We start from the raw sequence: 25,854 nt of genomic DNA, 5'->3' as shown, positions 1-25,854 counted from the left end.
TTGAGTCTTGCAATTTCTTTAAGAACATAAGAATAGCTAAACCAGGCATAGGCAAACTCCGGCCCTCCAGATGTTTTGAGACAACAATTCCCATCATCCCTGCCCACTGGTTCTGTTAGCTAGGGATGATGGGAATTGTAGTTCCGAAACATCTGGAGGGCCGGAGTTTGCCTATACTGTACCTGACTAAATGGTCCACTGACAGCTCCTCCTGACAGCCTGTTTATTGGGCATCCCTCCCGATTTGTTTTTGCAGAGGTTTGATTATGGTACACACCATGCATTTAAACCCCATGGCTTCCGCCAAAAGATAATGGGAACTATAGTTTGCCCCTCATGGACCTACAGTTCCCTGAACCCTTTACAAGCTACAGTCCCCTTTAAATGTATGCCAATCACCAGTTTTTGCTGAGAGTTCACTTTGATTTATCGGTTTAATTTATTGCGTTTATATCCCACTTTTCTCGTGTGTGTGTGTGTGTGTGTGTGTGTATCATTTTCCATTTTCCATCAAACAAAAAAGATTTACATCAAATTTCAACACCCCATTTCAGCCTCCCTCCTCCCCTTTCTGCGGTTTCTTATATTTGTAGTATCTTTACTGCAACTCCCAGCTTAAGCCTAATTATTAGTTAACCCATATACTCGAAATTAGTTTTATCACACTGCACGTCTTTACATTAAACCTGCTAATGGTTGTATCTGTTTGCAATAATTTATAAAATATTCAATAAACAATTTCCACTCTAAATCAAAGACTCTGTCGTATTGATTTCTTATTCTTCCGGTGAGTTTCGCCATTTCTACATATTCCAATAGTTTTTTGCTGCCATTCTTCTTTGGTTGGGACGTTGTTTTCTTTCCATCTTTGGACAAATATCATACGAGCAGCTGTGGTCACATATAAAGTTTTTATATTGTTTAGGTATCTCTAATCCCTAAAACAAAAGCCTCTGGTTTCTTATAAAAAGTTATCTTAAAGATTTTTTCCAGCTCATTGTATATCATTTCCCAGTAGGCTTTTACCTTCTTACAAGTCCACCACATATGGAAAAAGGTACCTTCTTTTTCTTTGCACTTTGCTATCCATTGCCCAGTGTATCATAGAAGATTTCACTTGCTCATCTTTTGCTTGCGCATCTTATACGTTTCTGAAATTACCTTAGTATTACTATCTAGCAGGTCTCTCTCCAATTGGGATGTTTGGTTCCCAAAACCCAACTTTTAATCTGTTTTAAACAATTCATTTAGTTGATAATATGGCAACCAGTTTATTAACATACTTGGCAATTCTTCAAACTTTTTAAACTTAATTTCACCCCTCATTTATTTTTTTATAAAATAAATAAATTTCTGCTATGTGCTGGAAACCCTCCTGCAAAATGCATGTATTTATTCACTTACCTACTTACTTACTTACTTAATAGTGGTGTTTATAGCCCACTTTTCACTGAATATTTTCAGTCCCAAGGTGGGAAACAAAAAAAGTCTAAAAAGCTAGAGGTACGTCTTGTGGTAGTGAATGCTCGTGGCAGGGACATACTTAAAGCCTGTGAGTTGTCTCCTGAATGTTTAAAGAAATCACGAACACAGAGAGGCAGACTCCTGGGAGCTGAGAGCACCACCCAGACAAGGAGGCTTCCTCCTCAGTCTCTGCATGAGTGCCTGTTCTGGCTTTTTATTACAACTGATTAAGGCAGGGACAGGGAGCCTGTGGGCTCCATCTGTTCTTGGACTTCAACTCCCATCAGGCCCAGCCAGCATGGCCAACAGGAAGCAGGGGTGGGAGTCGTGGTCCAACCACACCTGGGGGAGGGGCGACAAGTTTCCTACCCCCAGATTTAAACCAAGTCAGAAATGATGGAGGGAAAACCAAAGCAGTTGTCCTCCAAGGTAATCCATTGGGTCAACAGTCCCAGAAGTGGGTAGCGGTGAAGTCTGTCTGTAGGGAGCCAACTCACCCCCTGGAAGGCACAGAAACTTACCTCACCTTTCTGTTCTTGGAAGTAGATGGGTAAAATCAGCCCCACCCTGTTTTCTCTTGAAAGAATGGTATCAAAGGGCAGGCAGTATTGGAAGAGCCAATCAGAGGAAAGACGCTGAAAGATTCCATTTGGAGGAGCTGTTGGCAGTTGGAAGGCCAGGTGATTGAATTAGGTAAAGCAGGATCCCATCTTGGTTGAGCAGCTGAGCAGTGAGCATGCCAGGCAGCCTTAACTCAGCCACATGCAAGATTGTTATTATTGGGTTGTCGCTAGCCGAGCCCTACTCAGAGTAGACCCACTGAAAGAGCCAGCATGGCGTAGTGGTTGGGAAGTTGGACTAGGTCACTAGGGCATAGGTGACCAGGGTTCGGATCCCCTGCTCTTGACCACATGAAGCTCATTGAGTGTGACCTTGGACTGGGCTCTGCCTCCTAGCCTAACCTACCTCACAGGGTTGTTGTGGGCATTAAACTGGTTTCTGATTTTTAAAACCCTCACAAAGATTCATCAGGGGTTTGGGGCAAATTTTCCCCGACAGACACATTTTTTTTAAGGCAGTTCTCCCGGATGCAGTCACAGGAAATCTCAAAACGACCCTTCCTTTGTACATTGCAAACAGGAAGCTAAGAGCTCCCAATACAATGTGCTGATTGGGGCAAGATAATGTTGATGCATGGCCCAGTTCTGGAAAAACAAAAATCTTCCAGCTACAGTAGATTGGGTGGGTGGGAACTGGGAAATTACGTAAATGACAAGGCTTACTGTTGTGGGCCCCTCAGTTCTGTAAGGATTTGGCAGGGCTGGCCCAACCACGAGGCAAGTTGAGGCAACCGCTTTAGGAGGCAGCATTCACAGGGACAGCAGATTCAGCCTCCAACTAATGCCTTGCCTGCTGCCATTGCCATGGGGAGAGCAACAGCCCCAGCCTGCTCATTGGAAGCCAGCAGCCCCCCAATGCCACCACTACAGAGGCATCTTGGCGAATAAGGAGGCACTGCTCGTCTCTTCCCACCCTTGCTTTTGATACAGATCTTTATTTCGTCCTTGTTCCTGATATTAGATCTTCCCTCACCCCTTTAGCCCTGGTTGGGAGGTGCCCCCCACCATTTTGTGGTTTGCCTCAGGTGTCAAAATATCCTTGGCAAGCCCTGGAATCTGGCCTGGTTTGGCAGCCCAAGATGGGAGGAAGAAGGAGGAGCAGGTGGGCGGGCTGTAAGATTGGCACCTAGGGATGGTGGAGGAAGGTCCCTGTGTTAGGTACAAGGGGGGGAGCAGAACTGTTGGCTCTCTCCCCTGCCCCTCTTGACCAGCGAGGGGAAGGGGCTGGAGGCAGAGGTAGGGCTGGAGGCAGAGTTGGAGACTGATGACCAGAGAGCCAGGCTGGTGTTAGAGTGTTGGACTAGAACTTGGGAGACATGGGTTCAAACCCCCAGCTGACTATGAAGCTTACTAGGTGACCTTGGGTCAGTCACCATCTCTCAGCCTGACCTACCTCATGGGGTTGTTGTGAAGAGAGGTAGAATTGTGTACACCACAATTGGAGGAAATGTGGGCTATAAAGGTAATAATAATGATAGCGGCATTGTCTAACCTGGGGACTCACCCACCCAGAACATTGGGCAAGAGAGTATTGTGAATGAGCTCACTCTGCCTTGTCTTTAAGAGCTTGGCGGGAAGAGCACATCAACTGTTGGGACATCTTTGTAGTGTCTCTTCAGTTATGAACCTCTTGCCATGCCCACTCACCTTGGGATCTTGACTACCTCAGAATCCTGACTTCCAGACCCAGTGCTTGACTGTTGAGCCAATACTGCTGTTATCCTATATAAAGATCTCCCCTTAACTCTCAAGTAAGAGACGTTGTGTTTTGAGATGGGAACCTGACACCGACTTAGAACAAAACAGCAATGAGTAATACTCGGTGTGCGATAATATACCTCCTTATAATTGTTCTTTAATACCTTTTAATCCTTGAATGAGATAGAACAATAGTACTGTAGGAGAAGTAGATATGGAAAAGAGTAACTGCTCATTTTACACGTGAGTTCAATCCTGGGAGGTTGAAATTGCACAAGGGAAGTCCCAAGCAGAGTGAAGAGTTTAAAAGCTCTGTTTGTGCCAGGTCTATTCGGGGCCACCTGGTCTGAAAAGTGCTTTTAAGCTTGCTGGGCAAGACCCACTGGGCACACCAACTCTGGAAAGCTCTGGGATGTTCTTACGAGATATTGCGGAGCAATGCGAGTTCCTCGTGAGGTCTCATGCGAGCACCCCTAGCCTTCCATAGCCAGCGTACTGAGAGGGCCTTACCCCGCAAGGAAGTCAGAGGGCTTAAAAGCTCTTTTTGTGCCAGGTAACCCTGAGTGGACCCGGTGCAAAATGACCTTTTAAGCTCTCTGCTTTGCTGGAGGAGTGGGGCAGCTCCAAGGATTAGATTTGATTGTCATGTGTACATGAAACCCTTGGAACCGAACCCCTGAGTAAAGTGAGGGATTGCTGTATAAAATATTGCACTAGGGTGTTTGCAAATGATTGTCTTTTGTTACCTGTTTCTAATGTGATTTTATATACATATAAATATATATATATATATAACTGACTCTACAACTAGGTGTGTATTTGGTAATATAATAATAGCAGTAATTCATGGTAGGAGAGTAGAAAAGTCTGAACAGAAAAAGAGTAGGCTTTGGATAGGAAGGGAAGCAACCGTCATTTGTATACCAACGAAGGGCAGGCAGCATTAATTAGTGACAGTCGGTCTTCGTTTTCTTTTGGGGCTTTCTTTGTGTTTCTCGCTATCCCGTCTGGTGCTGCTCTCCCGTCGTCTGTCGCTGCTCTCCCGTCGTCTGTCGCTTTCCCGTCTGCTGCTCTCCCTCCTGCTTCTCTCCCTTCTGAGGCTCTCCCTTCTGACGCTCTCCCTTCTGACGTTGTCGCTTTTGACACTGTCGCTTCTGATGCTGTGGTGTGTCGACCGCCTTCTGTCCCTGTCCTGTAATAATAATAACAATAACAACAACAACAACAACAACAACAACAACATTATTTATACCCCGCCCATCTGGCTGGGTTTCCCCAGCCACAGTGAGCGGCTTCCAGCAAAAGATTAAAAATACCTTTGACATCCGCCGCATTGGGACCTGGACCTGGACCTTCACCTTCTTGGCCATGGCTGACATGTACTTCTTGATCTCCAGAAAGGTCTTGCCGTTGGTTTCTGGGATAACCTTGAAGGTGTAAATGAAGCTGAATACGCAGAGAGGCCAGAAGAGGAGGAAGGTGTAGGAACCAATCCGTGTCTAGAAAGGAATGTCGAAATGAGAAAATGAGAAAATGAGAGGGGTAGGGGTGGGAATGGAGGTGGGCATGACCACAATATATAACAGGCATCTGGTTGGCCACTGTGAGATGAGGATGCTAGACTAGATGGGCCATTGGCCTGATCCAACAGAGGTCTTCTTATAATCTTATGTTTATGTGATGATGATGATGGGAGCCAACGGGCCCCTGATTATGGGTGCCCAGCATGCGTGAAGTCATGATGCCAGGTATTGCGGGCCAGTATTTCCCCACCACTGGTCATGACGTCATGCAGGCACCCCCCCCCCGGCCTCGGAAACTGATTTGTGGTGGCAATCAGGTTCCGAGACCTCGCAAGACCTCGGAAAGCCCACTGAACCCAACTTCCGGTGAGGAGCAGATAGGACTCGCACACCTGGGAAGGCAACCCATTTGGGAGAAGGAAAACTGTTATCCTAAACCTCTGCTGCCTTGTGGGATATCTTCAGGAGAAGAAAAGGCTAAGGAGAAAACCCTACACAAATCCCAAGTGGAGTCTCTAAGATGGTTGGATGGTGCCTTGTACGCCTCCTTCTGGCAACTCCTGGAGCCAAGCTGGTGCCTGGCATATTACTTTGCTTTCCTTTGGACCACGTCATTGAGGCTGAGGTGTGTGTGTGTGTGTGTGTGTGTGTGTGTGTGTGTGTGTGCCTTGCCATCTCAGCAGCCCAGGAGCTCCATACACTCTACCCAGGCTTGCACCCCAGAGAGGTCACTTTGGTGCTACTAATGCAGCAGTTTGACTTCACCTCCACTCCATTGTCTCTCGAGATGCCAGCAACAACAAATATACAGATAGTCCTACTCGAAGTAGACCCATTGAGGTGAATGGACATGGCTAACTAAGGTCCATTAATTTCAGCAGCTCTCCCTGGAGTAGGACTTATTTTAGCAACATCTTGTGGGCCAGTATTTCCCCACCGCTGGTACACAGCCAGTGGGGTGGAGTGGTTATAGTGTCGAACCAGGAGCTGGGAAAGACCGGGGTTCAAATCTCCACTGCTCCATGGGGCTCACTGGGTGACTTTAGGCCTGTCATGAACCCTCAGCCTAAGCTACCTCGTAGGGTTTTTGTGAGGATGAAATGGAAAGATGAGGGGGAGACCCAGGCATGCTGGGATAGGTGGGATATAAATGCAATATATAGGTAAGAAATATTCTGTCCACTTCCAGGTAGTTTCATGTTAAAAATCGACATCATTTGCAGTTTCTGGAAGATGTGCGGACTCTGGTTTGACGAGCCTATAAGGGAAGACCTTCAACAACACCTGGCAGGCCAAAAGATCCTCACCTGGGTGAGTTAGATGGACCAATGGTGTGACTCAGTGGAAGGCATCTTCCTGTGCTCCCGAACCAGTTCAGACCACCCCCTCTTCTCATCTAAACAACTCACCTCTATCTGAATGAATATCATCCCCATAATGAAGTGCATGAACCAGTGCACAAAGCCCCCAAGCATGAAGGCAACGGAGCGGGATGGCTGGAGGAACAGCTCCAGTATGATCATGTTGGGTATGGGACCTGGGCGGGGAAGAAAGAATTCAAGGCTGTTTTTCATGGACTCACTCATTCATCCACAGTGATTCGAAAGGAACTGGTGCCGTGCAGTTAAGGGCTCACAAGGGCCTAGTTCAAACCTTGGGTGGATCTACACTGACCTTTTAAACATTATTAGAACGATATATAGTTCTAAAACGTCACAGGGCATACTGGTAAATTAAAAACGTTGCTTCCTTTTAACAATGCAGTTTTCCTATTGCCAGGTCCTGGTTGCTCTGCAGAGTCCTCGAGTGTCACATTTTTATAACGCGTTATTCACGTGACGAGAAAAACTTAATGTGTCCATTACGTTATGAAAATTGTTCCTTAACCCTTCCTTCCTTAAGGTTATAAACCATAAGTATAGATCACTGGGTGGGAAATAGTAGCAAAGTTCCCTGGAAAACTCCCACCATAGTTTGCTAAGTATGGTAGCTCACTGAGGGCACAGTTTCCAGGATTCTTTTTGCAGGGGAGCCATTGCCGCCATTATTATTATTATTATTATTATTATTATTATTATTATTATTATTATTATTATTATTTCTGATTGGGTTGTCCCAGCCACTCAGGGCAGCTCTCAACAAAATATTAAAAACACAACAAAACATCAACCATTAAAAACTTCCCTAAACAGGGCTGCCTTCAGATGTCTTCTAAAAGTCAAGTGGTTATCTGTTTTACATCTGATGGGAGGGCGTTCCACAGGGTGGCTGCCTCTGCCGGTGCCCTGTAGCTTCACATCTTGCAGTGAGGGAACTGTCATAAGGCCGTCAAGAGTTGGATCTCAGTGTCCGGGCTGGACAATGGAGCTGGAGATGCTTCTTCAGGTATACTGGGCCGAGGCTGTTTAGGGCTAGAACAACACCAACACTTTGAATTGTGCTCAGAAATGTACTGGGAGCCTGTGTAGATCCTTTAGGACCGGTGTTATATGGTCCTGGCGGTCACTCCCAGTCACCAGTCTAACTGCTGCATTTTGGATTAGTTGTTGTTTCCGAGTCACCTTCAAAGGTAGCCCCACACAGAGCACATTGCAGTAGTCAAGCAGGAGATAACCAGGAGCTTCTGGTGGCAGGGGGGGCTTCAGGGCTGGGGGGGGCAGGGGGAGGGGAGGGACCCAATTGGAAAAAGAATCATCCCCTTGCCTCCTTTCGCCCTCTGGGACTCTTCGTGGCAGGGGGAGTCCTGGGGGTTGGGGGAGGGAGGGTGTGAGAAATGGGAATAAAAGAGAAGTTAATAAAGACTTTGGATGGTATATGAATATATGATTGGAAGGTTGAAATAGAATGAGGAAAATGATAAGAAAACTGTTAAATGAGATTTAAAATGAAAATCAGATAGGGGGGAGATCGGGGAAGCCTATATATAAACAATGTTTATGGAAAATGATTAGTTAGTAATTATTATTTTTTATGTATTTTCTTTCTTTCTTCTTTTTTTTCTAGTTTTTGTTTTTTATTCCTTTTGAGGGGGGATTAAGTGTGGATAGATGGTGGGATGGATACTCACTTTCATCTCTCCTGCCAACCTGGAGTCTCTTGGTGGCAGAGGGGGGTTCCGGGAGTGGGAGGGAGGGGTGGGTAGAAATTCAATCATAAAATGAACCACTGTCGACTGCCCGCTTTTCGGGGATCCTCTTGTGGGAGGAGAGGGCCCGTGGAGGGTGGACAGAAGTAGGTGGAAAATTGGTTATGTATTTTTTATGTATGTTCTCTTTATTATGCAAAATCAATAAAATATTTTTTTTAAAAAAAGCAGGAGATAACCAGAGAATGTACCACTCTGGTGAGACAGTGCTCAGGCAGGTAGGGCCTCAGCTCTTGAGGTAAATGCATTCTATGATGTGGATGTGACGTATTTGGACACTGTGGGTGAGCATTAGAAATAGGGAGTTATGCTCAGGACTAACTTTTTGTCCTGTTTGCTGGGCGGACGCTAGGATGGTATGGGCTGCATTCAGTGCTATACCTACTCTGGAGCAGACCTACTGAAGTCAAGAACGTAATAAGAGGTCTGCTAGTTCAGTATCCTGTTTGGACAGTGACCCACCAAACACCTGCGATGGGAAGCCTGGAAGCAGGAAATGGGCTCGGCTGCACTCTGCTCACCTGTGATTCCCAGCAGCTGGCATTCACAGATATCCTGCCTTGCAGGGTGGAAGTGGAACATAGCTGTCGTGTTCAGTTAATGGGTATGACTAATGGTTCATGAATTTCAAAGGCTCTACTCTGAGTAAAACTCAGTTAAATTGTTATGGAAATTCTGACTCTGCGTTACTTTTTATTTTCTGTAATATTTATTGTGTCATGGTATTTTTTTAATGTAGTAGTTTCTTTACATTGTTGTAAACCGCTTTGGATGGGCTTTCCCTACAAAAGCGGCATATAGATATTTCAAAATGAATCCAGATTTCTTGCTCGTTGACCAAGCAGGCCACAGACATGCTCACACAATAAAAAGAACCAAAATAAGTACATACAGAATACATTACCATGATAAGATCTAATTGTAAAATGTTCCTTCACAAAGGCCATACTTTTAATGCACATTTAATGTACCGTAACCCAAAGTGTTTGTAACCCAAGGTACCACTGTATTAGGTTAAGGTCTGGTTAACTACAATAACAATTTTCTTTTTCTTTTTTTCTTCTGTAATGTATAGAATATTATTATCTCCATCATCATCATTATTAGTTTTGTTTTCTACATGAGTACCATTTTTTCTTCTTTTTATGTCTAATCTTACTCTGTGCACTTGTAATTATGTACTCTTTGTTTTTCAATAAATATTTTTTTATTAAAAAAAAAACACTTAAAGAGAAATAAAATAAGCGGCCTGCTCTGTTTGCCTCTTTGAAGGAACTCTGTAGGTCACCTGAGTCCTTACCTGGCCCAAGGACGTGCCCAAAGATCAAGAGGAGGAAAAAGACTGAAGTGATGTAATTCATCCATGGCATGGTGTCCTGTTGAAGAAAGTTGAGCGTGCTTCAGACATGTATGAATGAGAGTGCCTGGCACGCCTTGCTTTAAAGCAGGAGGGAGGAGTGTTTCTCAGATTGAGGGCCACATTCCCTTCCAAACCACAAATCAGTGGCAGGTGGGACAGAGGCAAAAGTGTGTGGAGCAAGGGGTTATAGAGTTGGACGGGTCCCCCCCGGCCATCTAGTCCAACCCCTTGCAATGCAGGAATCACAACTAAAGAAGCCTTGACTGGTGGCCATCCAACCTTTAAAAGCCTCCCGGGAAGGAGAGCCCGCCACTTTGCAAGAAAGATTCTGTTCTACTGTTGAACAGCTCTCAGTGTCAGAAAGTACCTAGTGAAAGTTCTGAGGGCCAGGCAAAGAGAGCCAGAGGGCCGCATTTGCGCCCCCCCCCTAGCCTGAGGGACCCCACCCCTGGATTAAGATACAGGCAACTCAGCATTTATGTGGGGGTTATGTTCCAAGGCACTTGCTGCAGAGCATCAAGGTTTGGGAATGCACTGGGAATTCAAGAGCCAGATACCGGTACATTTTTGCAGCAAAGACCTGCCAACAACATTCCTTCCCGCTCTTCCACCTGACACCAAATCTGAGTGGATTTTCAGCTGCCTTATCCTGAAGGAGACCAATGCTCCATCTGGCTCAGTTTGGTCTACACCAGGGTTTCCCAAACTTGGGTCTCCAGCTCTTTTTGGACTACAACTCCCATCATACCTAGCTAGCAGGACCAGTGGTCAGGGGATGGTGGGAACTGTAGACCAAAAACAGCTGGAGACCCAAGTTTGGCAAACCCTGGTCTACACTGACCAGCAGCGGTTCTTCAGGGTTTCAGATGCTGCTGTGGACTGAACCTGGGACCTTCTGCATGCCAAGCAGGTGCTCTGTGATGGAGCTACAGCTCTTCCCTTGCTGGGTGACACTCGCTAAATCACACCAGGTTTTGAGCAGCAAACCTGAAGTTCAAGGGTCATGGTTAACAGAATGCAGAGGATGCTGCATATCCCAAATCCAGTGAGGAGGAGGATCCTTCGCCCCACAGAATCTACTGTATAAACCTAGAGGGTATAAGAACAGAGAGAAAAGGGAGAGTTTGCATGCAGAAATGAGAAAGAGAATAAAATGAGCCCACCAGGAATCAACAGGTGTAACTTCCATATACAGGGCTGCCTTTGGATGGCCCAGGGGTCCCATAACTCCATATACCCTCCAACGCGGGTGGCGCTGTGGTCTAAACCACTGAGCCTCTTGGGCTTGTTGATAAGAAGGTTGGCGGTTCGAATCCGCCTGACAGGGCGAGCTCCTGTTGCTCTGTCCCAGCTTCTGCCAACTTAGCCGTTTGAAAGCACATCAAAGTGTAAGTACATAAATAGGTAGTGCTGTGACGGGAAGGTAAACGGCGTTTCCGTGTGCTGCTCTGGTTTGCTTGTCTCGGTGTCCCGTTGCACCAGAAGCAGTTTCGTCATGCTGGCCACGTGACCCAGAAAGCTGCCTGTGGACAAACGCCGGCTCCCTGGGCCTGAAAAGTGAGATGAGCTCCGTACCTCATAGTCACCTTTGATGGGGCTTAACTGTCCAGGGGTCCGTTACCTTTACCTTACCCTCCAATATTTCTCTGATGAAAATAGGGACGTCCTAAGGAAAACCAGGGCAGCTCCTGTAAATTCAGGACTGTCCCTGGAAAATAGGGACATTTGGAGCATATGCAGATGTCCTATGCGGGCATGTGCAGAAAGTTCCCCCCGGGATTCTTTGAAGTGACAACAGCGCAATTTTAACACCGTTTGAAACAGATTGGGACTTACCACGATCATCAGCGAGACTGTGAGGAAAATACTTGACAACACAGTGATATACCGGGCTTCCTGCTTCTTGATCCTCAAAGTTGCATAGATTCTCTCTGAGTAATAGAACACCTGGAAGCAAACCAGAACTATGGCAGAAGATGGGACAAAATCATGGCTTTCAATGGCTGCTCACCATGATTGCTCTGCCCTGCCTCCACAGTTGGAGGCAGCAATCCTTCTGAATACCAGCTGCTGCAAACCACAGGAAAAGAGAGGGCTCTTGGGCATGGGACCTGCTTGCGGGTTTCCCAGAGGGATCTGGTTGGCCGCTGTGAGAACAGGATGGTAGACTGCAACATGTCATTAACCCATGTGTGCACGAGGAGGCCTGGGGCCCTCCAGATGTTGCTAGACTACAGCTCCCATCAGCCCCAGCCAGCGTGGCCCAAGAATCAGGGAGGATTGTGGGAGCTGTAGTCAAAATCCCACCAGTGCTTGTAGTTAGGAATGGCTGAATCTGTCCATTTTGGTTTCTCCTGGTTTCTCATTTTTCCAACTTGGAGTTCCAGTTCTACACATTTATTCTTCACCAGCATGCTCCCCCCCCCACAAGTCCTCCTAAAAATTCATCAGCATTTTAGTGCATTTTTCTCCCAGTTAAACATATTTTTGGATACAGTTTCCCCTAAAATGCACATACCTGCAAGGCACTTTTAATATAATACATATTTTTGTGTTATTTTCACCAATAGAGGCACCTTAATGCACACTTAAATCCTACTGTATGCACTTTTGGACATGTTAGTTAGTACAACAGAGAATTGCATTGCAAAATTCAAAGGAGTGTAGATTTTGATGGAGGGCTGTCTTTTGGTTCTGATATTGCTTCAGAAAGTATGAATCAGGCAAGTCCGCATTGAAATGAAGGCCAAATCAAATTTCTCATCCATCTGTAGATGAGAGGTGGACAAAAACTTCTATCTACTTTTTGCACACATTGCATAATTTTATGTAACTCTATTGAGCCACCTATGGCTTGCCTTTCTTGCAAGCCAAAGCAGCCACTCATACAGTGACACAGCAGGGAACCCCTTTTTTCCTGGGAGATGTTCTCAGCTCCCAGGAGCCTTTAGTCCAGGGATGGGGAAACTTTTGCCCTCAGGATGTTACTCAACTGCAACTCCCATCAGCCCCCACAATCCTGGTCAATAGCTAGGGATTATGGGAGCTGTAGTTCAGCAACCACTGGGAGTTCACAGGTGCCCTAGACATGGACCAGAGTCTTCTGGGAGCTGGGATCACCACACAGAAAAGGAGGTTCCCTGCTGCATCTCTGCATGAGTGGTTTTTCGGATGACTATTAATACTCGCTCAGCCTTCTAACCCAACTGGGAAGCTGCCTCTCTTACCGCATTGACACCTGTGAGCTGTTGGCCACTCATGAGGATGACCACGGAGATGATTTGCCAACGCATTGCTTGGTTGCACAGCAGCTTCACCGCATTCATCTCCTTCTCCGCCCTTACCGAGACGTTCTCCTGGTGGAGCTCCTCGAGCTCACTTTCCACATCATCCTTGCATCTCAGCCTCTGCAAGACTGGACGGGAGCGGGGAAAGGATTTATGTTGAGCCACCAGGGCAGGAAGAGATGAAGAAACAACACTGCAGAAGAATAGTGGTAGAGCTTTGTATGTCCCAGGTTCAATCCCTGGCATCTCCAAGTAGGGATTGGCAGGGGACGATGACCCCTGCTTGGAGAGCTGCTGCCAGTCAGTGTGGACAACGCCTCTTCTTACTGAGCTAGATGGGCCAATGGTCAGACTCAGTATAAGGCAGCTTCCTATGTGTTGCCCCCCTGCCCTGCTGCTGCCGCTGCCCCCACCTGCTCTGCCACCTCCATGCAGCCTGCCACCTCTGCCATCGGCAGAGAAGTGCCGCTGCCACCAGCGCTCATTTCAGGCAAGATTGCACTGATTGGGGGGGTTTGACCCCAAATCGTGTGAGATCTTGCGCACTCCACAAGATCTCTTGTGATTTTAGGCGAGATCTCACCCCAGATGGAGGCAATCTTGCCTGAAATCAGTGCCGATGGCAGGGCAGGCAGGGTGCCCAGCTCTGGCCACAGCTTTGCATGCAGAAGGTTAAAGTTTCAGTCCCTGGCATCTCTTGGTGGGACTGGGAGAAGCTTCCTATCTTCCTCCACCCCTCGTGTCTCCTGGGAAGGTCTGAGGAAGCACTTAGCCTTTGCTCAGAGACTCCCACAGGCATCTATGTAGGGTCCCCATGCCGTAATGTTCCTGTGCAGCTCAAGGCGATTGTACCTTGCCTGGCTTTTGCCTCATCATTCCTCTGAATCAGGAGAAACCTTGGGCTTTCGGGGAAGCTGGGCAAGATGATGACTTGAAACACTGCCAGGATTCCAGTGAAGCACAGCAATAGCGGCCAACCTGTACAAGAAGATGCAGTTATGACTAGGGGTGAGAGAAGGCATCACTTTCCTTTCCACTCTCTTTCCAACTCAAGCGGCACTGTTTCCTTTCTGCTGCAGTTTGTCTTCTGCCAAAAATGATATTTTCCCTCTCACTGTCCACTGTGTGGGAGTTATGTAACCCACGGCATTTGTGCAATTAATGCCGCAAATTACGTTGCCCTTACGCTACTACATTTTGTTCGTTTTGGTGCCAAGGAAACTTGATGCAAATTGCGGCATGGATTGTCAAGGACTGGGCAGAGAAGGAAGGGTGGAAACCGCCTCCCCAGCCTGACCCTTCCAGAGAAGAGGAAGACAGTTTAGATTTACAGCAGGGGTTTGAGGCAGATGAGGGGGAAAGTTGGGAAATCATAGAGTTGGAAGAGACCACAAGGGCCAACCAGTCCAACCCCCTGCCAAGCAGGAAACACCATCAAAGCATTCCTGACAGATGGCTGTCAAGCCTCCGCTTAAAGACCTCCAAAGAAGGAGACTCCACCACACTCCTTGGCAGCAAATTCCACTCTCGAACATCTCTTACTGTCAGGAAGTTCTTCCTAATGTTTAGGTGGAATCTTCTTTCTTGTAGTTTGAATCCATTGCTCCGTGTCCGCTTCTCTGGAGCAACAGAAAACAACCTTTTCCCCTCCTCTATATGGCATCCTTTAATATATTTGAACATGGCTATCATATCACCCCTTAACCTTCTCTTCTCCAGGCTAAACATGCCCAGCTCCCTAAGCTGTTCCTCATAAGGCATCATTTCCAGGCCTTTGACCATTTTGGTTGCCCTCCTCTGGACACGTTCCAGCTTGTCAGTATACTTCTTGAACTGTGGTGCCCAGAACTGGACACAGTACTCCAGGTGAGGTCTGACCAGAGCAGAATACAGTGGTACTATTACTTCCCTTGATCTAGATGCTATACTCCTATTGATGCAGCCCAGAATTGCACTGGCTTTTTTAGCTGCTACATGATCACACTGCTGACTCATATCAAGTTTGTGGTCTACCAAGACCCCTAGATCCTTTTCACATGTACTGCTCTCAAGCCACGTGTCACTCATCCTGTACTTGTGCCTTTCATTTTTTTTTTGCCCAAGTGTAGTACTTTACATTTCTCCAATGGAGAAATGGGAGAGAAGGAGGATGAGGAGGAAGCAGCAACAGCAGGGGCGACAGCTGACAGACACAGTGTCTTTTGAAAGCATTCTAGACCCACCCTCTCCCAGAACCCAGCGAGCCTTGAAAGTAGGAGAGCAAAGAGCTCAAAGACAGAGGGCACATAGCAGCACCCGTAGAAGTGACAAATGAGGAAGTGGGAGAGACTGGGCAGAGATTCACTCGGGACAACACCATTATCCAAGAGGCTGGGTTCTATAACCTCTCTCTGTAAATACTGAATAAAAATAGGACAGTAAGAAACATTCCCTTGTCTTTGTACATTCCTGGACAACCAGCAGCCTGACATGGATGGACCATAATCCACGATGCATCATTTGCAAATAGAAAGCCACGACAACAATAAGTATCCTGTTGGCCAGATTGGTTGATTTCCATTCCAGTCATGGGATGGATAAGCAAACATCACTGATGTTTTATTGTGCTTTTAATACTTTGTTGGGAGCCGCCCAGAGTGGCTGGGGCAACCCAGTCGGATGGGTGGCCTATAAATAATAAAATTATTATCATCAGGGGTGCCAAGTATGGGGGGCTCTGGATGCCTCAGTACCCACAAAAAAATTGTTGTGGGTGCTCAGCACCCACACCGCAACCCCCCAACAACTTCTGAGGTCCTGCAAGGCCTCGGACAGCATCTCCGCCTTCTGAGACCTCGGAACCTGACTTCCAGTGGCAACAGAAATTGGGGGGCTTTCTGAGGTCTTCTGAGGTCTTGGAACCTGACTTCCGGTACCACCACAAATCATGTTCTGAGGCCTGGGGACAGGCGTGACATCATGACGTCACATTACAACCTGACATCATGACTTCACACACGCTGGGCACCCATAATCTGGGGCCCAAGTTGGCTCCCCTAATCATCATCATCATCATTATCATCCTCATCACCACATAAACATAAGATTATAAGACCTCTGCTGGATCAGGCCAATGGCCCATCTAGTCCAGCATCCTCATCTCAGAGTGACCAACCAGATGCCTGTGAGAAACCCACAAGCAGGATTCAAGCCCTCTCCCCTCCTGTGGCTTCCAGCAACAGGTATTTGGAACTGTGGAGGCAGATCATCGCCATCCTGGCCAGCAGCACCCACAACAAGTCCTGCTTCTTTTCCCGTTTCTGCTGAAACTTTCCAACATCCCTTGTGATGACCTGCCAAAGTTACCTTTCTCAGTCCCGAGGATCTCTTTAAGACTAAGGATCTGTGAGACCATGATGCCAACGGTGACAAAGATCATAGGAACCGTCATAATGGACCCCCTCAAGTTTTTAGGGGATATCTCTCCAAGGTATAGTGGGACGATGCAGGAGAACAGTCCTTGTTAGAAGGTAGATAAAGGGACGATTAACAGCACAGAGATTATATATATATATGCTGAGACACAGCAACATTTTCAAGGAACATGGGAGGTTCTCCAGCTGGGTGGAGGTGGCCAATTGATATTCACCCCAGCATTGGGTGGCATTCTGCAGAGTGGCATTCTGTGCCCCTGCACGTCAGCTAGCGGAGATAGGTCCATGATGTAACGTGCATTTAAATTGCTACCTTTTTTTGGGGGGGATAGACATTGCAATAATCAATAAATATTTGAAGGCGAGGCAAGGAATCTTTGGGCTGGGGACCAAATGCAACATCCAAGCCTCTCTACCTGGCCTTCAGGACTCTCCCCAAGATGCACCCCCCCTCCCCAGGGCACACCCTTCACCAGCCCAGCTTTAAACCCTCCTCTAGTGCTTCCTGCCTGGCTGGAATTGAACCCTGATAATACCCCTTGCATTGTTTAAAGTGGCTTTGCTAAAACCACTAAGCCCAGGGCCCTCTCTCACCTGAGCATATTCCAGTGACCAAGCGTGAAAATATGGTGTACTCATAGGCATGTATCACGGCAGAACATCCCATGAAGGCAGCAGAGAATATAGACATAATGTTATTTATTACCAAGGCCCCTTTCCTGAAAAGACAGTGAAAAGGGGTAGGAGAGGTAGAGGGTGGCAATACATGTACAGTAGCATCAAACAAATAGGAGAGGAGCTGTTGAATTGCAGTAGGGTCTTTGGGTTGGCAATTTGGTCTATTCTTACTAGTTATGGGAGGGATCCAAGGAACTATGCAAGGCAGGAGAGCTCCCGGAAATCCCCAACTATTGTAAACCCCATTCAACCCTCTCCTTGACATCTGAGACTTCAGCAGCCAACTTCACATGGAATAGCAATTTGCTTTTGCATCTTGGCTAGGATTGGGCAAATCTGTTTATTTCCATTTCCTGTTTTTTCAGCTCTCCACATTTTCACATCTGTTTGCATCCCCCCCACAATATCCCCTAATAAACACCTCCTATCCCACTACACAGGGGCAGGGAATCTCCAGCCCACAGGCCAGACTTGGCCTATGAGGCTGTTTCCCTCAAACCACACCCACTTGTCTTTGCTTGACCTCATATGTAACATCAGGTGTGGGGCAGATAGAGACATGGCTGCCAATGACATGGGGAGGAGCCTTAAAGCGGCATTGGCAAGGGAAATAAGACATTGGTTCTACCACCCATCAGCTTTGTTAAAACGGAAGCCTTGGGCACTTCAGAGCACCACCATGGGCTCCTGTGTGATGCTTTGAAGTCCTGATATTGGGACTTCAAAGCACCCAATCACCTAATGGTGTTGTGACATTTGGCGACTGACAGGTAAGCAGCTCCAAGGCTAGAACCAGAGAAGCATCTGTCCTGCAAAGCCTAAAAGGACCCACCCCTGTGCCATAGCCCCATAAACATATTCTCTCTTTACCTGCCGTATCTGTCCACCATGAAACTGACCAGAAGGGACCCAATCAGGCCTCCAAGGGAATAGATTGCAATGGTGAAAGTGTAGAGGAAATCAAGATATTCTTCTTCTTCTTCGCTGATCTGCTTCCTCCTCTGTCCATATGAGCTATTGTCAAAGTTTGATATGAGCTAGGAAAGGGAGGAATAGATAAGAATGGTTGCACTGGGGGAGCAGAGCCCTTTAATGGGCTTTATTTGCCCACAAAGAAGGTTCTGCTATGCGCTCAACTCCTTCCTGTAATAGTGTCAGGGACCTTAGTGAGGAGCAATCCCCCTCCCCCTCCCCTGATCAGGATCCTGAAACTTCCCAGGAGCAGGAGGACAGTATAGATTTGGAACAGTGGTTTGCAGAGGGACATGGTTCAGAAGGCAGAAGCTGGGAAATATTGGATAAGGAACAGCTAGGAGAAGAAACACAAGGAGAGAGAGGGGTAACAAAATCACTGTCTCTGGAAAACATTCCTCTGCTCTCCCCAAGGTCAAGAAGAACTGAGAAAGTGGCAGAACAGAAAGCACAGTGGTTATAGCACGGTGGTTATGAGATCAGGTTACACGAAGCAGTAGTGACGTGGGTGACTAGGGAGGTAAGGGGGTGGGACTCTTCCTTGGGAGTACCGCCATTCCTAGGAAATGGATTCTTTGTTCTCTCGATGTGGTCATTAAAGTTTCTAACTGGTAAGAAGACTCATTTTCCTTTCTTCTGCTCAGCTGCTGCCAAGGGGGTGGGGAGGAAGCCGGTTCCCTGAAGGCTGAGGGGCCCCCACCATGGAGATGCAGAAAACCCATGGAATTGTGAAGCGTTCGGATGGTACTGTTCGTAACCAGCTCCCAAGCTAATCTTCTTCACTGTCACTGGAATGCCTTTAGCTCATTATTTCCAGGGATGAGGATGGCTCACACAGTTGCCTTGTGTTTTGCTCATTCCTATTTCACCTAATGGGAGTGGAGGCTCTAGAACAGGCATGGCCAAACTCGGCCCTCCAGCTGTTTTGGGACTACAATTCCCATCATCCCTGACCACTGGTTCTGCTAGTGATGGATGTTGGGAGTTATAGTCAGACAGCAGCCGGAGACCCAAGGGTGGGAAACCCTGCTTTAGCATGCTCACAAAGCTTACAGTACAAAAGCAGCCTGAGCAAGCCTCAAAATCAGGCATCCCCAAACTGCGGCCCTCCAGATGTTTTGACTTACAACTCCCATGATCCCTAGCTAACAGGACCAGTGGTCGGGGAAGATGGGAATTGTAGTCCAAAACATCTGGAGGGCCAAAGTTTGGGGATGCCTGCTCAAAATGAACCATGGAGTATGCTGCTGAAATGTGGAGTATCAAACCGCAGCATGATCTGATGGGAGACTAGCGCTTGGGTGATTTTCCTGGCTGGTGCAACCCCATTTGGGTCCTCTTCATGCCAGCCGAAAAGTTGGGATTGTAGCCTGCCATAAAATTGGCCAATTGTGTGGTTGGCACCACTCAGGGGGCAGGCTGGACAGGGCCAGCAAGCTACACTCCGGTCCACTTCTTGAGAGTAAAATTGCAGCCGGCCTCCACTCCTGGCTCAGTTCTTTGTCAGATCTCCTTGTGAAAGGTACAGCGTTGGCCACCCAAGAGGCCAAAGAACCCAAGTGCCTGGGAAGAGGTAAAAGTTAGGACTGCCTGCTGAACCATCGGGGGGAGTGGCGTTAGGTTCCCCTTCCCAAGCTTGGTCCTTCCTCCTCCTCCTTCACCACCACCCCTGGCCTATTAGCATCCCAGGGCTGTTGGCATTACAGGGTTACCAAGTTTCATGGCATTAGCAGGCTGTTAGCTGCCCCCTTTTCGGGCCTGTTAGTGTGCCCCAGCTGCAGAGGCTTTATCTGATATCACTCCGCAGCAAGTCAGTGATGGACTGTTAGCTGCCCCATGGGTTCCTCCAGGCTGCTGGCTCCATGGTGTGGGGAATGTCAGCCACCCCCTTTTCCGTCAAACTTGTTACTGCAGCTGCCTTCTCAGTTGGGTTGAAGCACTTGCTCCCTCCCTTTGGAGGTGGCGCAGCTTCCCGAGGCGCCTCCCCTGCTCACTCCTGCTGTGAAGCAGAATCTCATGGGACCTAGGACGCATGACGTGGGCAAATGTGACACAGAGTCGGCATTTTGGGTGCTGCCCAAATGCCCATTCGCCCACAGAATTTTCGCTGGCTGGGTTTTAAATTTGAGGGCAAATTGGCACTGTAGCGGAAATGCAGAAGATGGAATTGCTACCGACGAGGTGTAGGTGGCCTTGCACAATTGACCCTTCATATCACCCTAAGCAGCAGCCTTTCTGAGGCTGACTCCCTCTGACCTGATTGCGGAGAGAAGTCTGGAATCAGAGGCAGAAGCTGAAATCAGCAAGTGGGAGGGGAGAGGCTAAGAGCCAGGTTGGTGAAGAGCCGTGTGTGTCTCTCCCTCCTGCTGCGACAACCTCCCCTCCCTGCTTGTCTCCCAGAACCAGAAGAGGGCTAAAATGGGTGGAGCAGCAGCAGGTTGCATGCAGGAGTAGTCTCTGATTGCGTGGGGAAAGCCCTGGAGAGGATGGGACTTAGATGGCTGTGGAGAGGCAAGGATTTGATGGGATGAGACCTACCAGAGATGAGCTGCTGTGCTCACTAGGCCTGACACTCAGCCAATGCTGTGCAGATTGTGTTTTTACTAATAAAGAATTTGCTGCTGGCTTGCTGTTTGACAGGAGGCTAAAAAGCTCCTGTTTCATGCTGTTTCAGATGACACAGGGTCCCTGCTGCAGAAATAGTAACAGATCTTTGACCCTCTGCAATCCTAGACCACCACATGTCTGATCTTACCGTAGATGGATGGCTGGCTACCCAGAGATTGTAACCATATTGTAGAGATGATCCAGAGGAAGTAAGTAATGTAACCAGCATAAGCTGCCTTGTCAGCGCCTATGGGAAGGAGCAGAAGCAGAGGCCTTTGAGTGTAGAGGGCGAAGCATTAATAGATCCTTTAAAATTGATGGTTTGTTGAATACATGTAGAACTTCAGAAAAATAAACTTAAGCATGTAATAAAAGAGTGGTCTGATTCTGTCCTGGTTTGGTCTAGCAGAGAAATCCAAAAAGCAAGGATCCGGGCCAGACATTTCAGCAGCACAAACATCTCTAAGTGGCAAAGGCTAGATGTGGGTTCTTCCTGCAAGGAAACATTTCCATAAGCTAAGGAATTCACATACAAATGAAGGAATGAAAAGTCGACATCATTGTTTCCCTTGCTTCCCAACTGCTAGTACTCCAACAGAAATTTAAAGACAAAGAATACATGTCAACATAAACATACTTTCACAAAAATCCACACCTTGGGATAAACAGGATGCCTCGTACAGTCATGCGTGTCTTCATTTGTAAATAAAATAAAGGCGTGCTGTATTGCAAAAACACTGGTTTCTTGCAGTATGTTTTCCTGTTCTTTTCTTTTGTTTGCATGCCCAATTTTTCCCCCTTTCTTGTCATTATTTACAGACATTAATAAGTACTTTAAAAAGGGAGGAAAAAGCAAACTAATAATTAGAATTAATTAAAGAATATGTGACTAGATGTGTCAGCGGCTTGATCCAGGAGGCTCTTACATTTCTACCATTAATTTCTGGCGTGGTGGATTAGAGGATCCATGGGCAGTTTGTACCCAGTAGTACATTTAAATCTTTAATCCAATTAGCAGTGCTTTTCCCCCTAGAAAAAGAGGTGCCGGGACTCGCCATGAAGTTGTTAAAAAGTGTAGCACTTACTGTAACAAAAAAAAGAGAGAGAGAGGTGCCAGTACCCTTGAGTATCTATCCCCTGAAAAAAGGCACTGCCTATTATAATATTCCAGAAAGCATTATTAAATGCTGACATTGCAAGCGTTTATGCTTGAAGGTTGTAAGAGGACTTCATACAAATAAATGTCACCAGGTTCCAACACAGGTGCCCCATGATCTTTACGCGGGATGTAGAGAAAGTGTACAGGGAAAAGAATACAGGGGACTCCTCACTTGTGCAGCTCTGGGAAATAATTAAGTAATTTTAATTCATACCAGGAAATGGAGTGAGAAAGCTGGAGAGTCACAAGCAGACCCTCCCCAGAGCCCGAAGGGGACTTCTGTGAGGGTGGAGAAGAGACTGGAGATGTAGCACACATCCTCCAGCACCCAGCCAGCTCCAGAGCTCCAATTCCAATTGCGGATATATTGCGGTACGGCATTTTTTTAAAATCTGGATTGGATAGAGAGTGTCAGAGAGGGCATTTAAAGGGTGTTTGGAGGGTGTTCCCCACTTATGCAATTTTCAGTTATGTGCATGGGGCATCAGAATGCAACTGCTGCAAAAGTGGGGAGCCGCTTATATATGCATCTGATCTGAGATGCATGTACAGTCGTACCTTGGAAGTCGAACAGAATCCGTTCTGGAAGTCCGTTCGACTTCTGAAATGTTCGGGAACCAAAGCACGGCTTCTGATTGGCTGCACAAAGCTCCTGCAGCCAATCAGAAGCCGCGGAAGCCCCACCAGACGTTCGGCTTCCAAAAGAATGTTCAAAAACTGGAACACTCACTTCCAGTTTTCGATCGTTCGGGAGTCAGAACGTTCAACTCCTCAGGCGTTTGGGAGCCAAGGTACGACTGTATTTTAAAAATGTCCTGCTGGTCTCAGTGAAAGAGACCCAGAAGCATTTTCTCCTCTTACACCCTGCTCTGCTACTTTATTTCCTCAATTATTCTCCTTTGTTTCTAACAAGTTTTAGCAATAATATTGTATGAGGCAGGCACCCTCGCTATTTCATTTTAGACAGCAACCTGACCCAGACAAAAGGATTTAGTTAGGCATGATAATAATAATAATAATAATAATAATAATAATAATAATATCTTTATTACGGTCGTAGACCAGCAAATTAGGCATATTTGGTTTGAAACATTTTGCTCATTTTAACTGCATTTTACTATGTAACCCATTTAGCCTCTAAGTCTTAAAAGAATTTTTGTATTAACATCCCCCCCCCAAATAAATAAATAAATAAATAAATAAATAAAATACATTTGATGGGATTTCCTGCCAGACCTGTTTGCAGTCTAGAAACAAACAGACATCAGTTTGTTTAACAAAACCTCGCAGGGTGAACAAACTCTCTGAACTTACCCATTTTCGGGATCCTTGGGACTTTTTTCTCCTTTCTGAAATGCTTGATATGGATATTCGCTGCTCAGTAAGTGTCTGGCTTACCTGGGGGAGAGGAAAAAGTTATCAACTGCTGCAAATTACTTTAGAACATAGCATCAGCCTTGCAAGAAGGCATGGGTGAATTTGCTACTTTCAGTTTGCGTGTGGAGACCTTTTAACCACCCCCCGGAAATAAATTCAGACAAGACTCAAATTTTAGGTTTGGTTTTTAGCAGAATTTAGGCCACAACTTTATTGATTACAATCAAATGAGTGGTTGCATAGGCTCTGGTTCGACTAGCTCCATGCACCCTTGCAGGCAGCGCTGACCCTGGGCACCAACCATAGGTCAGCCTCGGGTGCATAAGGATGGCTAGGCATCCTGCCACCCCTATCCACCTGAACCAGATCCTATCCGCAACCTTACAAGTTGTGACGATTTGCTACTCAACAGGCGAAACCCAAGTGGCACCAGCCAATCAGCCAAGTGGGGAAAATTCCTGCCGTGCCCCTGTCCCAACGACAGCCGACACACGACGGCATAGCAAGGTCAAGCGCAAGGGGGAGAGGAGAGAGGTGGGCAGGTGTTCCGATGCACAGAGCCCCAAAGAGGAAGCTCAGGGACACGTGCATCGGCTTAAATAGAGGTCCCTTAATCGTGTTGACTGGCATCCCTCTTGCCCAATTGCTCCCCAGATGGAGGGACCACCAATAGGGTGTTGCGGCTATCCAAACGTTCCCACCCACAACACTGGTTGCCAGGTCCCACCGCAACATGTGCCCTCTTGTTAGGGAGGACCCGATTTCTCTCGCTTTCTTTTGTTGTTGTTGCCTTCTTGGTAGTTGTGCCCGACCTGTGGAACGCCCTACCGTCAGATGTCAAGGAAATAAACAACTAAGTTGTTTAAGTTGTTGGAAGCCACCCAGAGTGTTGGTTGGGTGGCATATAAACAAACAAACAAACGAATGTTGTTGTTGTTGTTGTTGTTGTTGTTGTTGTTACCGTTATTGAATATATTATAAGGTAAAATATTATAATGTATAAATGTATTATATCCTGCCTTTCTCCCAAGTAGGGATTCAAAGCAGCTTACAACATTTTAAAAGTTCAGTTATAAGATACAGAGTAAGAAATACACACTGGTTAAAATAAATTAAAGGGCGCCACAACAGAATTAAAACCAGCGATTAAAATACCTGTCAGGCTTCAGGGAAGCCGATCCCTCCTCCGGTGGCAGGCAAAAAGCAGATAAACAAGAAGAGTTCTTACCATGTAATTTATTCAGTATTCACAGAGAGAGAGAGACAAAGGATTGCAGTCTCTATTAAATAATGGTGTTGCTCCGAGTAAAGTCCAACCCCCTCCGTCATCCCTGTGACGGCTGAACTGAGCTTTCTGCCTCTGAGTTTTCTGTTCTACTACTCTCAATGCCCGCCTAGTCCTGGAAGAGGGGGGCTCAGGAAGGCTTTCCAAAGACACTGAGTCTGTCAGCTGTCTCTGCCCTGGCGCTTCTTCCTGCTGTTCCTCTCCCAATATTTCCCTTCTGCAGCCTCTGAGCCTTCTGCAAACCACTGTTCTAAATCTATACTGTCCTCCTGATCTCGGGAAGGTTCAGGAGAAGGGGGGTTGGCCCCTACTATTCCTCCTCAGTCCAGTCCCTGACAATACCTGGACACCATCAAGGCCAAAAAGCACTGATAGCCTTATCCCCCATCAATTTGCCATCGGAGTGTAAAGCATCCAAGTTGGTGGCCATTGTACAGCTTGTGACAGTGAATTCCGGAGTTTAACTATGGCTACTAACCACAATGGCTATGTTCTATCTCCTCTGTTGGAGGTAGTATGCCTGGGAGTGCCTGGGAACCACAAGTAGGGTGAGTTGCTGCTGCACTCAGGTCCTGCTTGTGGGCTTCCCACTGGGGCAACTGGTTGGCTATGGCGAGAACAGGATGCTGGACTAGATGGGCCTTTGACCCGATCCAGCGGACTCTTCTTATGGGATGTCACTTACAGTTCATCCTCCCCTGTCCTCCCTGTTGAGTTTGTATGCAGAGATAACCTTGTCCCACTGAATATCTCATTGGTGTACATCTCCTATCATACCCGAGGATCGGCCAAGGTGGCAGCCGAGGGTTCAAGTCCAGGTTCAAATCCAACATTTGGAACGTCTAACTGGTTCTCCAGTTCTAGGTTGTTGGCAGTCATCCTTGCTTCTTAGGCTGGGTAGGGGGAAGAGAGGCGAAGGACATGCAGACTAGCCCAAGCTTTCGGAACTGGTGAACGGCGGAACAGGCAGCCAGGCTCTATTTCCCATTGAAACAAGTCATTCGGAAGGTTCACGGTGTTGCAAGAGCCAATCAGGGGATGGGAGCTGGAACATTCCAGGGGAAGCTGTTGACAGTTGGAAGGCCCAATAAAGGACGTTCATGTCAGAGCATATCAGATCTGAATGATTTCCAACCTGAGTAATACAGCTGGGGTAGCAAGCTGCTCAGAGGTTGCCTGCAGAGTATTAACAGGATTATGTATCCTCTCTGCAAGAAACCAGGGTAAGGGACCATCAGCAAATCCTGATTTAAAACCACCTTTAAC

The 25,854-nt window shown here is 47.0% G+C and overlaps 1 protein-coding gene across 1 annotated transcript; it reads right to left on the bottom strand.

The window, feature by feature from the left end:
* Nucleotides 1-4,589: 4,589 nt before the first annotated feature.
* LOC118086832 (solute carrier family 2, facilitated glucose transporter member 5-like) lies at nucleotides 4,590-25,596 on the bottom strand. Its single transcript, XM_088671564.1, has 14 exons — nucleotides 25,366-25,596; nucleotides 23,241-23,324; nucleotides 20,916-21,014; nucleotides 18,059-18,225; nucleotides 17,105-17,229; nucleotides 16,443-16,595; nucleotides 13,950-14,075; nucleotides 13,038-13,225; nucleotides 11,647-11,757; nucleotides 10,798-10,899; nucleotides 9,751-9,826; nucleotides 6,715-6,842; nucleotides 5,099-5,281; nucleotides 4,590-4,974 (listed from the first exon to the last, which is right to left on the bottom strand). Exons 1-14 carry the CDS (start codon nucleotides 25,465-25,467, stop codon nucleotides 4,726-4,728), a joined length of 1,893 nt encoding a protein of 630 aa, XP_088527690.1. The 5' UTR covers nucleotides 25,468-25,596; the 3' UTR covers nucleotides 4,590-4,725.
* Nucleotides 25,597-25,854: the final 258 nt, after the last annotated feature.

This window comes from Zootoca vivipara, chromosome 6 (genome assembly GCF_965207765.1).
Source record: "Zootoca vivipara chromosome 6, rZooViv2.hap1.1, whole genome shotgun sequence".
In the NCBI taxonomy this organism is placed as follows: Eukaryota; Metazoa; Chordata; class Lepidosauria; order Squamata; family Lacertidae; genus Zootoca; species Zootoca vivipara.
This window is presented reverse-complemented; position numbering and strand designations above follow the sequence as displayed.